Source organism: Pezoporus wallicus, unplaced genomic scaffold (genome assembly GCF_028554395.1).
Source record: "Pezoporus wallicus isolate ANWC-B61680 ecotype Strahan unplaced genomic scaffold, APGP_CSIRO_Pwel_v1 contig_13183, whole genome shotgun sequence".
NCBI classification, from domain to species: Eukaryota; Metazoa; Chordata; class Aves; order Psittaciformes; family Psittacidae; genus Pezoporus; species Pezoporus wallicus.
This window is the reverse complement of record NW_026643002.1, coordinates 1-14302: the sequence shown is the minus strand read 5'-3', so window position 1 is coordinate 14302 and position 14302 is coordinate 1. Positions and strand designations below refer to the sequence as shown.

Below are 14302 nucleotides of genomic sequence, written 5' to 3'. Positions count from 1 at the left end.
TGACCCCTATATCGGGGTCTCTCCCCCCCATTGACCCCTATATCTGGGTCTCCCCCCCATTGACCCCTATATCAGAGTCTCTCCCCCCCATTGACCCCTATATCGGGGTCTGTGCCGCTCCATTGAGCCCTCTTTCGGGTTCTCCCCCCCATTGACCCCTATATCAGAGTCTCTCCCCCCCATTGACCCCTATATCAGAGTCTCTCCCCCCCATTGACCCCTATATCGGGGTCTCTCCCCCCCCATTGACCCCTATATCGGGGTCTCCCCCCCATTGACCCCTATATCGGGGTCTCTCCCCCCCATTGACCCCTATATCGGGGTCTCTCCCCCCCCCATTGACCCCTATATCGGGGTCCGCCCCCCCCCCCTCACCGTGGCCTTGGGGTCGCCCATGGAGTCCGCCAGCTCCAGCAGGGGGCGCCCGCACCCGCGCGCCGCCTCCGCGCGCCCCTCCAGGAAGAGCCGCGTGGGAACCGCCTCGTACGTCAGGCACGCGCCGCGCTCCTGCGTGGGGTCAACGGCGGGTCACGGGGGGGGGGGGGGGGCGACAAAGAGACCCCAAAATGATCTAAAACAGCCCTAAAACACCTCAAAATGATCTAAAACAGCCCTAAAACACCTCAAAATGATCTAAAACAGCCCTAAAACACCTCAAAATGATCTAAAACAGCCCTAAAACACCTCAAAATGACCTAAAACATCCCTAAAACACCTCAAAATGACCTAAAACAGCCCTAAAACACCTCAAAATGACCTAAAACAGCCCTAAAACACCTCAAAATGATCTAAAACAGCCCTAAAACACCTCAAAATGACCCAAAATGCACTGAAACTGCCCTAAAACACCTCAAAATGATCTAAAACAGCCCTAAAACACCTCAAAATGACCCAAAATGCACTGAAACTGCCCTAAAACACCTCAAAATGATCTAAAACAGCCCTAAAACACCTCAAAATGATCTAAAACAGCCCTAAAACACCTCAAAATGACCCAAAATGCACTGAAACTGCCCTAAAACACCTCAAAATGATCTAAAACAGCCCTAAAACACCTCAAAATGATCTAAAACAGCCCTAAAACACCTCAAAATGACCCAAAACAGCCCTAAAACACCTCAAAATGCTCTAAAACAGCCCTAAAACACCTCAAAATGATCTAAAACAGCCCTAAAACACCTCAAAATGATCTAAAACAGCCCTAAAACACCTCAAAATGATCTAAAACAGCCCTAAAACACCTCAAAATGATCTAAAACAGCCCTAAAACACCTCGAAATGATCTAAAACAGCCCTAAAACACCTCAAAATGACCCAAAATGCACTGAAACAGCCCTAAAACACCTCAAAATGATCTAAAACAGCCCTAAAACACCTCAAAATGACCTAAAACAGCCCTAAAACACCTCAAAATGACCTAAAACAGCCCTAAAACACCTCAAAATGATCTAAAACAGCCCTAAAACACCTCAAAATGATCTAAAACAGCCCTAAAACACCTCGAAATGACCTAAAACAGCCCTAAAACACCTCGAAATGACCTAAAACAGCCCTAAAACACCTCAAAATGATCTAAAACAGCCCTAAAACACCTCAAAATGACCTAAAACAGCCCTAAAACACCTCAAAATTATCTAAAACAGCCCTAAAACACCTCAAAATGATCTAAAACAGCCCTAAAACACCTCAAAATGATCTAAAACAGCCCTAAAACACCTCAAAATGACCCAAAATGCACTGAAACTGCCCTAAAACACCTCAAAATGATCTAAAACAGCCCTAAAACACCTCAAAATGACCTAAAACAGCCCTAAAACACCTCAAAATGACCCAAAATGCACTGAAACTGCCCTAAAACACCTCAAAATGATCTAAAACAGCCCTAAAACACCTCAAAATGATCTAAAACAGCCCTAAAACACCTCAAAATGATCTAAAACAGCCCTAAAACACCTCAAAATGACCCAAAATGCACTGATACTGCCCTAAAACACCTCAAAATGATCTAAAACAGCCCTAAACACCTCAAAATGACCTAAAACAGCCCTAAAACACCTCAAAATGACCAAAAAAAGACCTAAAAAACCACAAAAAGACCAAAAACAGCCCTAAAACACCTCAAAATGACCCAAAATGCACTGAAACTGCCCTAAAACACCTCAAAATGATCTAAAACAGCCCTAAACACCTCAAAATGACCTAAAACAGCCCTAAAACACCTCAAAATGATCTAAAACAGCCCTAAAACACCTCAAAATGATCTAAAACAGCCCTAAAACACCTCAAAATGACCTAAAACAGCCCTAAAACACCTCAAAATGACCTATGAACTTAAACAGCCCTAAAACACCTCAAAATGATCTAAAACAGCCCTAAAACACCTCAAAATGACCCAAAATGCACTGAAACTGCCCTAAAACACCTCAAAATGATGAAACACCTCAAAATGACCTAAAACAGCCCTAAAACACCTCAAAATGATCTAAAACAGCCCTAAAACACCTCAAAATGATCTAAAACAGCCCTAAAACACCTCAAAATGATCTAAAACAGCCCTAAAACACCTCAAAATGATCTAAAACAGCCCTAAAACACCTCAAAATGACCTAAAACAGCCCTAAAACACCTCAAAATGATCTAAAACAGCCCTAAAACACCTCAAAATGATCTAAAACAGCCCTAAAACACCTCAAAATGATCTAAAACAGCCCTAAAACACCTCAAAATGACCCAAAATGCACTGAAACAGCCCTAAAACACCTCAAAATGATCTAAAACAGCCCTAAAACACCTCAAAATGATCTAAAACAGCCCTAAAACACCTCAAAATGATCTAAAACAGCCCTAAAACACCTCAAAATGACCTAAAACAGCCCTAAAACACCTCAAAATGATCTAAAACAGCCCTAAAACACCTCAAAATGATCTAAAACAGCCCTAAAACACCTCAAAATGACCCAAAACAGCCCTAAAACACCTCAAAATGATCTAAAACAGCCCTAAAACACCTCAAAATGACCTAAAACAGCCCTAAAACACCTCAAAATGACCCAAAATGAACTAAAATAGCGCTAAACCACCCCAAATTGCCCCAAAACGCTGTAAAACACCCCAAAACGCCTCAAAATGACCCAAAATGCCCTAAAATGCCTCAAAATGACCCAAAATGATCTAAAACAGCCCTAAAACGCCCCAAACTGACCCAAAATGATCTAAAACGCCTCAAAATGATCCAAAATGCCCTAAAACGCCTCAAAATGATCTAAAACAGCTCAAAATGACCCAAAATGCCCTAAACCACCTCAAAATGACCCAAAATGCCCTAAAACAGCCCCAAAACGCCTCAAAATGACCCAAAATGCCCTAAAACGCCCCAAAATTATCTAAAACGCCCCAAAATGACCCAAAATGCCCTAAAACGCCTCAAAATGACCCAAAATGATCTAAAACGCCCCAAAATGACCCAAAATGATCTAAAACGCCCCAAAATGACCAAAAATGTCCTAAAACGCCTCAAAATGACCCAAAATGATCTAAAACGCCCCAAAATGACCAAAAATGTCCTAAAACGCCCCAAAATGACCCAAAATGCCCCAAAACGCCCCCATTCATTAGGACAGGAGGGGTTGGGGCTCCCCTAGGGGGGGTCCCCATTTGGGGTGGGGTTGGGTGGCCCCATGGCGTGACCCATAGCGGAGCTTGGGGACTCCCCATGCGGGGGGGGGTCAGGGGGTCCCATAGGGGGGTTGGGGGGTGCCCCATTGTGGGGGTCCCTATGGGGGGTTTTGGATGGTCCCATGGGGGGATCCCATATGGGGGGGTCCCCATGGGGGGGGGGTCTAGGGGGTCCCATTGGGGGAGTTCCCATAGGGGGGGGTTCGGGGGGTCCCATGGGGGGGGGGCCCCATTGTGGGGGTCCCTATGGGGGGTTTTGGATGGTCCCATAGGGGGGTTGGGGGGATCCCATATGGGGGGGTCCCCATGGGGGGAGGGTTCTAGGGGGTCCCATTGGGGGTTTCCCATAGGGGGGGTCCCATAGGATGCTCTATAAGGGGGGGTCCCATGGGGGGATCCCATGGGGGGGTCCCATAGGATCCTCTATAGGGGGGTCCCATTGAGGGGGACCCACAGGGGGGTCCCATAGGGGGGTCCCATGGGGGGGTCCCATAGGATGTTCTGTGGTGGGATCCCATGGGGGGGTCCCACAGCGGGGTCCCATAGGGGGGCCCCATAGTGGGGGTCCCATGGGGGGGTCCCATGGGGGGGTCCCATAGGATCCTCTAGAGGGGGGTCCCATTGAGGGGGTCCCATAGGGGGGTCCCATGGGGGGGCCCATAGGATGTTCTATAGGGGGAGTCCCATAGGGGGGTCCCATTGAGGGGGGCCCATGGGGGGTCCCCATAGGGGGGTCCCATAGGATGCTCTATAGGGGGGGTCCCATAGGATCCTCTATAGGGGGGTCCCATTGAGGGGGTCCCACAGGAGGGTCCCACAGGGGAGTCCCACAGGGGGGTCCCATGGGGGGGGTCCCATAGGATGTTCTGTAGGGGGGTCCCATAGGGGGGTCCCATTGAGGGGGGCCCATAGGGGAGTCCCATGGGGGGGCCCCATAGGATGCTCTACTGGGGGTTCTCACAGGGGGGTCCCATAGGGGGGTCCCATAGGATGCTCTATAAGGGGGGGTCCCATTGAGGGGGTCCCACAGGAGGGTCCCACAGGGGAGTCCCACAGGGGGGTCCCATGGGGGGGGTCCCATAGGATGTTCTGTAGGGGGGTCCCATAGGGGGGTCCCATGGGGGGGGTCCCACAGGGGGGTCTCGTCTCACCCTGACCACCGCCAGCTGCAGCGCCACCTGGACGAGTCCATCGGGGGCCGGGGGGAGCCCGGGGGGGGGCACGAACGTGGCCACGTGCAGCTGCAGATCGGCCTCGAGCGCCCTCCACGCCTCCAGGGCGCCCCCGAGCGCCTCCCGACACTGAGAACAGGACCCCCCCCCCCCCCCCCCCAGGGAATGGGTCATGGAACCGGCCGGGACAGCGCAAAGAGCCCCAAAACTGCCCCAAACTGCCCCAAAACTGCCCCTAATGGCACCAAAATAGACAAAAATGACCCCAAATGGTCCAAAATGGTCCCAAATAGCCCCAAAATGGTCCAAAATAGACCCAAATAGACCCCAAATGGTCCAAAATGGTCCCAAATAGCCCCAAAATGGTTCAAAATAGACCAAAATAGACCCCAAATGGTCCAAAATGGTCCCAAATAGCCGCAAAATGGTCCAAAATAGACCCAAATAGACCCCAAATGGTCCAAAATGGTCCCCAAAAGCCCCAAAATGGTCCAAAATAGACCCAAATAGACCCCAAATGGTCCAAAATGGTCCCAAATAGCCCCAAAATGGTCCAAAATAGACCCAAATAGACCCCAAATGGTCCAAAATGGTCCCAAATAGCCGCAAAATGGTCCAAAATAGACCCAAATAGACCCCAAATGGTCCAAAATGGTCCCAAATAGCCCCAAAATGGTCCAAAATAGACCCAAATAGACCCCAAATGGTCCAAAATGGTCCCAAATAGCCCCAAAATGGTTCAAAATAGACCCAAATAGACCCCAAATGGTCCAAAATGGTCCCAAATAGCCGCAAAATGGTCCAAAATAGACCCAAATAGACCCCAAATGGTCCAAAATGGTCCCCAAAAGCCCCAAAATGGTCCAAAATAGACCCAAATAGACCCCAAATGGTCCAAAATGGTCCCAAATAGCCCCCAAATGGTCCAAAATAGACCAAAATAGTCCAAAATAGACCCCAAATGGTCCAAAATGGTCCCCAAAAGCCCCCAAATGGTCCAAAATAGACCCAAATAGACCCCAAATGGTCCAAAATGGTCCCCAAAAGCCCCAAAATGGTCCAAAATAGACCCAAATAGACCCCAAATGGTCCAAAATGGTCCCAAATAGCCCCAAAATGGTCCAAAATAGACCCAAATAGACCCCAAATGGTCCAAAATGGTCCCAAATAGCCCCAAAATGGTCCAAAATAGACCCAAATAGACCCCAAATGGTCCAAAATGGTCCCAAATAGCCCCAAAATGGTCCAAAATAGACCCAAATAGACCCCAAATGGTCCAAAATGGTCCCAAATAGCCCCCAAATGGTTCAAAATAGACCCAAATAGACCCCAAATGGTCCAAAATGGTCCCAAATAGCCCCCAAATGGTCCAAAATAGACCAAAATAGTCCAAAATAGACCCCAAATGGTCCAAAATGGTCCCAAAAAGCCCCAAAATGGTCCAAAATAGACCCAAATAGACCCCAAATGGTCCAAAATGGTCCCAAATAGCCCCCAAATGGTCTAAAATAGACCAAAATAGACACAAATAGACCCCAAATGGTCCAAAATGGTCCCAATAGCCCCAAAATGGTCCAAAATAGACCCAAATAGACCCCAAATGGTCCAAAATGGTCCCAATAGCCCCAAAATGGTCCAAAATAGACCCAAATAGACCAAAATAGACCCCAAATGGTCCAAAATGGTCCCAAATAGCCCCCAAATGGTCCAAAATAGACCAAAATAGTCCAAAATAGCCCCAAAATGGTACAAAATAGACACAGAGACCAAAATAGACCCAAAATGGTCCAAAATAGTCCCAAATGGTCCAAAATAGCCCCAAATACAACAAAATAGCCCCAAAATGGTCCAAACCAGACCAAAATAGTCCAAAATAGACCAAAATGGTCCAAAATAGACACAAATAGACCAAAATAGCCCCAAAATGGTCCAAAATGGTCCAAAATAGCCCAAAATGGTCTAAAATAGACACAAATAGAACAAAATAGCCCCAAAATGGTCCAAAATAGCCCCAAAATGGTCCAAAATAGACACAAATACACCAAAATAGCCCCAAAATGGACCAAAATAGACCAAAATTGACCAAAATGGTCCAAAATAGACACAAATAGACCAAAATAGCCCCAAAATGGACCAAAATAGACCAAAATAGACCCAAAATGGTCCAAAATAGACACAAATAGACCAAAATAGCCCCAAAATGGTCCAAAATAGACACAAATAGACCAAAATAGCCCCAAAATGGTCCAAAATAGACACAAATACACCAAAATAGCCCCAAAATGGACCAAAATAGACCAAAATAGACCCAAAATGGTCCAAAATAGACACAAATAGACCAAAATAGCCCCAAAATGGTCCAAAATAGACACAAATAGACCAAAATAGCCCCAAAATGGTCCAAAAAAGACCAAAATAGACCCAAAATAGCCCCAAAGAGACCAAAATAGCCCCCAAATAGACCAAAATAGACCAAAATGGTCCAAAATAGACACAAATAGACCAAAATAGCCCCAAAATGGTCCAAAATAGAACAAAATAGCCCCAAAATGGTCTAAAATAGTCCAAAATAGACCCAAAATGGTTCAAAATAGACCAAAATAGCTCCAAAATGGTCCAAAATAGCCCCTAACAAACCAAAATAGCCCCCAACTGGTCCAAAATAGACCAAAATAGTCCAAAATAGCCCCAAATAGACCAAAATACACCAAAATAGCCCAAAATAAGCCAAAATGGCCCCAAAATAGCCCCAACCCAGCCCAAAATACCCCAATCCACTCCCCATCGCCCCCCCAATCCCCCCCCATTGGCCCCAATGGACTCTCCCACCGCCGCTGCCGCCCCACCTGGGCCGGGATGTTCCATTGCAGGTGCTGGGGGGGGGGGACCCCGGGCTCCTCCTCTGCCCCCCCCTGCAGTCGCCATTGGCCTCGTAGCCCAGCTCCAGGTCTGTGGCCAGCGTGTACTGGGGGGGGGCAATGGGGGGGTCAATGGGGGGGTACTTGGGGGTCAACGGGGGGGTACTTGGGGGTCAATGGGGGCTACTTGGAGGTCAATGGGGGGTACTTGGGGGTCAATGGGGGGGTACTTGGGGGTCAATGGGGGGGTACTTGGAGGTCAATGGGGGTACTTAGGGGTCAATGGGGGGTACTTAGGGGTCAATGGGGGGTACTTGGGGGTCAATGGGGGGTACCTGGGGGTCAATGGGGGGCTACTTGGGGGTCAATGGGGGGTACTTGGGGGTCAATGGTGGGGTCCTTAGGGGTCAATGGTGGATATTTGGTGTCAATGGGGGGTACCTGGGGGTCAATGGGGGGCTACTTGGGGGTCAATGGGGGGTACTTGGGGGTCAATGGTGGGGTCCTTAGGGGTCAATGGTGGATATTTGGTGTCAATGGGGGGGTATTTGGGGTCAATGGGGGGTACTTGGGGGTCAATGGGGGGCTACTTAGGGGTCAATGGGGGGTACCCGGATGGGGGGGTACTTAGGGGTACATGGGGAAGCTACTTGGGGGTCAATGGGGGGCTACTTGGAGGTCAATGGGGGGGGTACTTGGGGCTCAATGGGGGGTACTTGGGGGTCAATGGGGGGCTACTTAGGGGTCAATGGGGGGTACTTGGGGGTCCAGATGGGGGGGTACTTAGGGGTACATGGGGAGCTACTTGGGGGTCAATGGGGGGCTACTTGGAGGTCAATGGGGGGGGTACTTGGGGCTCAATGGGGGGGTACTTGGGGGTCAATGGGGGGTACTTGGGGGTCAATGGGGGGCTACTTGGGGGTCAATGGGGGGGTACTTGGAGGTCAATGGGGGGTACTTGGGGGTCAATGGTGGGGTCCTTAGGGGTCAATGGTGGATATTTGGTGTCAATGGGGGGTACTTGGGGGTCAATGGGGGAGTACTTGGGGGTCAATGAGGGGTATTTGGTGTCAATGGGGGGGTATTTGGGGTCAATGGGGGGTACTTAGGGGTCCGGATGGGGGGGGGGGGGTTGGTACCTCCCATAGATGCCCCGCGACGGGGGGGTCGCCCCACGAGTGCTCCACGTTGAGCCCCATGCGCCCGGTGCTGAACACGATGAGGGTCAGGCTCTTGTCGAACCACCTGGGGGGGGTTATGGGGGGCAGGACCCATAGATAGGGGGCAGGCACGCCCAGGGGGTCAAGGGGGGGGATTTGGGGTCAATGGGGTACAATTGGGATCAATGGGGTTCAATTGGGATCAATGTGGCACAATGGGGTTCAATGGGGGATCAATGCGGTTCAATGGGGCACAATGGGGATCAATGGGGTTCAATGGGGATCAATGGGGCACAATGGGGATCAATGGAGGTCAATGGGGATCAATGGGGTTCAATGGGGTTCAATGGGGATCAATGGGGTTCAATGGGGGACAATGGGGGCAATGGGGTTCAATGGGATTCAATGGGGTTCAATGGGCTTCAATGGGGATCAATGGGGTTCAATGGGGTTCAATGGGGTTCAATGGGGATCAATGGGATTCAATGGGCTTCAATGGGCTTCAATGGGGATCAATGGGGTTCAATAGGTTTCAATGGGGTTCAATGGGGATCAATGGGTGTCAATGGGGTTCAATAGGCTTCAATGGGGTTCAATGGGGTTCAATAGGTTTCAATGGGTTTCAATGGGGTTCAATGGGGTTCAATATTTTTCAATGGTGTTCAATGGGTGTCAATAGGTTTCAATGGGGTTCAATGGGGATCAATGGGTGTCAATGGGGTTCAATAGGTTTCAATAGGTTTCAATGGGGTTCAATGGGGTTCAATAGGTTTCAATGGGGTTCAATGGGGTTCAATAGGTTTCAATAGGTTTCAATGGGGTTCAATGGGGTTCAATAGGTTTCAATGGGGTTCAATGGGGTTCAATGGGGTTCAATGGGGTTCAATAGGTTTCAATAGGTTTCAATGGGGTTCAATGGGGTTCAATAGGTTTCAATAGGTTTCAATGGGGTTCAATGGGGTTCAATGGGGTTCAATGGGGTTCAATAGGTTTCAATGGGGTTCAATAGGTTTCAATAGGTTTCAATGGGGTTCAATGGGGATCAGTGGTGTTCAATGGGGTTCAATGGGGTTCAATAGGTTTCAATGGGGTTCCATGGGGTTCAATGGGGTTCAATGGGGTTCAATAGGTTTCAATAGGTTTCAATGGGGTTCAATGGGGTTCAATGGGGTTCAATGGGTTTCAATGGGGTTCAATGGGGTTCAATAGGTTTCAATGGGGTTCAATGGGGTTCAATAGGTTTCAATGGGGTTCAATGGGGTTCAATAGGTTTCAATAGATTTCAATGGGGTTCAATGGGGTTCAATGGGGTTCAATAGGTTTCAATGGGGTTCAATGGGGTTCAATGGGGTTCAATAGGTTTCAATAGGTTTCAATGGGGTTCAATGGGGTTCAATGGGGTTCAATGGGGTTCAATAGGTTTCAATGGGGTTCAATAGGTTTCAATAGGTTTCAATGGGGTTCAATGGGGATCAGTGGTGTTCAATGGGGTTCAATGGGGTTCAATAGGTTTCAATGGGGTTCCATGGGGTTCAATGGGGTTCAATGGGGTTCAATAGGTTTCAATAGGTTTCAATGGGGTTCAATGGGGTTCAATGGGGTTCAATGGGTTTCAATGGGGTTCAATGGGGTTCAATAGGTTTCAATGGGGTTCAATGGTGTTCAATGGGGTTCAATAGGTTTCAATGGGGTTCAATGGGGTTCAATAGGTTTCAATAGATTTCAATGGGGTTCAATGGGGTTCAATGGGGTTCAATAGGTTTCAATGGGGTTCAATGGGGTTCAATGGGGTTCAATGGTGTTCAATGGGGTTCAATAGGTTTCAATGGGGTTCAATGGGGTTCAATGGGGTTCAATGGGGTTCAATAGGTTTCAATGGGGTTCAATAGGTTTCAATAGGTTTCAATGGGGTTCAATGGGGATCAGTGGTGTTCAATGGGGTTCAATGGGGTTCAATAGGTTTCAATGGGGTTCCATGGGGTTCAATGGGGTTCAATGGGGTTCAATAGGTTTCAATAGGTTTCAATGGGGTTCAATGGGGTTCAATGGGGTTCAATGGGTTTCAATGGGGTTCAATGGGGTTCAATAGGTTTCAATGGGGTTCAATGGTGTTCAATGGGGTTCAATAGGTTTCAATGGGGTTCAATGGGGTTCAATAGGTTTCAATAGATTTCAATGGGGTTCAATGGGGTTCAATGGGGTTCAATAGGTTTCAATGGGGTTCAATGGGGTTCCGGGGGGGGCCGCACCGGTTGTGGCAGGGTCCCAGCAGCAGCGCCTTGGCCTCGGCATCCAGGTCCCCATCGCTGGGGGGGTCCCCGCTGGGGGGGGGGGGGCCCGGGGGGGGGGGGGGTCCAGGGCCACCACGAACGGGGCCTCCTCCAGGGCCCGCAGAGCGGCCGCGCTCGGCCCCCCCGCCTGCAGCAGAGCCCGAACACGAGCCCAGGCGGGCCTGGGGGGGCAGGGACCCCGTTAGTGCCCATAGGGACCCACAGAGACCCATAGAGACCCATAGAGACCCATTAGCACCCATAGAAACCCATAGAGACCCATAGAGCCCATTAATACCCATAGAGAACCACAGAGACCCATAGAGACCATTAACACCCATAGAGACCCATAGAGCCCATTAGCACCCATAGAGCCCCACAGAGCCCATTAACTCCCATAGAGACCCATAGAGCCCATTAACACCCATAGAGACCCATAGAGCCCCATTAACACCCACAGAGACCCATAGAGCCCATTAACACCCACAGAGACCCATCAGCACCCATATAGCCCATTAACACCCATAGAGAACCATAGAGCCCATTAGCACCCATAGAGACCCATAGAGCCCCATTAGCACCCATAGAGACCCATAGGGCCCCATTAACACCCATAGACCCCATTAACACCCATAGAGTCCCATAGAGCCCATTAACACCCATAGAGACCCATAGAGCCCCATAGAGCCCATTAGCACCCGTAGAGACCCATTGAGCCCATTAACACCCATAGAGCCCCATAGAGCCCATTAGCACCCATAGAGCCCCATTAGCACCCATAGAGCCCCATAGAGCCCATTAGTACCCACAAAGCCCCATAGAGCCCCATTAGCACCCATAGAGCCCCATAGAGCCCATTAACACCCATAGAGACCCATAGCGCCCATAGAGTCCCATAGAGCTCATTAGCACCCATATAACCCATTAACACCCATAGAGCCCCATAGAGCCCATTAGAGACCCATAGAGTCCCATAGAGCTCATTAGCACCCATATAACCCATTAACACCCATAGAGCCCCATAGAGCCCATTAACACCCATAGAGACCCATAGCGCCCATAGAGTCCCATAGAGCTCATTAGCACCCATATAACCCATTAACACCCATAGAGACCCATAGAGCCCATTAGCACTCATAGAGCCCCATAGGGCCCATTAACACCCATAGAGACTCATAGCGACCCATAGAGCCCCATTAGCACCCATAGAGCCCCATAGAGCCCCATTACCCCCATTAACCCCCGTTACCCCCCCGTCACGCCCCGCCCCCCTCACCTCCTCGCTGACGTCATGACGCCGGCCCCGCCTCCGGCCACGCCCCGTGACGCACGCAGCACGTGCTCGAAGCGCCGCTGGAGCGCGCGCGGCGCCGGGCCCCGCCCCACGGGCACGAGGAAGAGGCGGCCCCCGTGCAGCGCGGCCACGTGACCGCCCCCCCCCCCGTGCTGCAGCCGGTCTGGGGGGGGGACGGACCCGAAATGGAGCGAAACTGACCCAAAATGACCCAAATTGACCCAAAATGGAGCGAAATTGACCCAAAATGGAGCGAAATTGACCCAAAATGGACCCTAATTGACCCAAAATGGAGCGAAATTGACCCAAAATGGAGCGAAATTGACCCAAAATGGACCCAAAATGGAGCGAAATTGACCCAAAATGGACCCAAATTGACCCAAAATGGACGCGAATTGACCCAAAATGGACCCGAAATGGAGCGAAATTGACCCAAAATGGACCCGAATGGACCCAAATTGACCCAAAATGACCCAAATTGACCCAAAATGGAGCGAAATTGACCCAAAATGGACCCAAAATGGAGCGAAATTGACCCAAAATGGACCCAAATTGACCCGAAATGAACCCAAAATGGACCCGAATGGAGCGAAATTGACCCAAAATGGAGCCGAATGGACCCGAAATTGACCCAAAATGGAGCGAAATGGACCCGAAATGGACCGAAATTGACCCAAAATGGAGCGAAATTGACCCAAAATGGACCCGAATTGACCCAAAATGGAGCGAAATGGACCCAAAATGGACCCGAATGGACCCAAAATGGACCCAAAATGGAGCGAAATTGACCCAAAATGGACCCAAATTGACCCAAAATGGACCCGAATGGAGCGAAATTGACCCAAAATGGACCCAAATTGACCCAAAATGGACCCAAAATGGAGCGAAATGGACCCGAAATGGACCCAAATTGACCCAAAATGGACACGAATTGACCCAAAATGCACCCGAATTGACCCAAAATGGATCGAAATGGATCCAAAATGGACCCAAATTGACCCAAAATGGAGCCGAATTGACCCGAAATGGAGCCGAATGGAGCGAAATTGACCCAAAATGGACCCAAAGTGACCCAAAATGGAGCGAAATGGACCCCAAATGGACCCAAATTGACCCAAAATGGACACGAATTGACCCAAAATGCACCCGAATTGACCCAAAATGGAGCAAAATGGATCCAAAATGGACCCAAATTGACCCAAAATGGACCCGAATTGACCCAAAATGACCCAAAATGGAGCGAAATTGACCCAAAATGGACCCAAATTGACCCAAAATGGAGCGAAATTGACCCAAAATGGACCCGAATGGACCCAAAATGGAGCGAAATGGACCCGAATGGACCCAAAATGGACCCAAAATGGACCCGAATGGACCCAAAATGGACCCAAAATGGAGCGAAATGGACCCGAAATGGACCCAGAATGGAGCGAAATGGACCCAAAATAGGTTCTATGGGGTCTCTATGGGTTCTATGGGGTCTCTATGGGTTCTATGGGGTCTCTATGGGGTCTCTGGGTCCCTATGGGGCTCACCCCTTGTCTCTCCGGGCACCCGGGTGGTGTTGAAGAGCCGCTCGTACTGAGCTGAGCACGTGGGGAGCGCGCCCCGGAAGAGAACCTGGCACCAAAATCATCCTTTTTAACCCCAAAATCAACCAAAATCACCCTTTTTACCCCAAAATCACCCATTTTTACCCCAAAATCACCCAAAATCACCTTTTTTTACCCCAAAATCACCCCTTTTTACCCCAAAATCACACTTTTTTACCCAAAAATCACCTCTTTTAACCCAAAATCACCCCAAATCACCTTTTTTTACCCCCAAATCACCCCAAATCACCCCTTTTTTACCCCAAAAACAACCAAAATCA

General features: G+C 49.5%; 1 protein-coding gene across 1 annotated transcript; it reads right to left on the bottom strand.

Moving 5' to 3' along the window:
• Nucleotides 1-369: 369 nt before the first annotated feature.
• On the bottom strand, nt 370-12428 carry LOC130592286 (carnitine O-palmitoyltransferase 1, liver isoform-like). The gene is made up of 6 exons (XM_057396518.1): nt 12412-12428; nt 11115-11186; nt 8845-8950; nt 7694-7812; nt 4827-4976; nt 370-507 (listed from the first exon to the last, which is right to left on the bottom strand). Exons 1-6 carry the CDS (start codon nt 12426-12428, stop codon nt 489-491), a joined length of 483 nt encoding a protein of 160 aa, XP_057252501.1. The 3' UTR covers nt 370-488.
• Between the last annotated feature and the right edge of the window lie 1874 nt (nt 12429-14302).

What these genes read in the sequence shown, in the direction of transcription:
- LOC130592286 (XM_057396518.1), bottom strand. An exon ending in TCGCGGGGCATCTATGGGAG is followed by an intron (nt 7,813 to 8,844) that starts GTACCAACCCCC and finishes GCCCCCCCCCAG; the next exon opens with TACACGCTGGCCACAGACCT. An exon ending in AATGGAACATCCCGGCCCAG is followed by an intron (nt 4,977 to 7,693) that starts GTGGGGCGGCAG and finishes TCCTGTTCTCAG; the next exon opens with TGTCGGGAGGCGCTCGGGGG.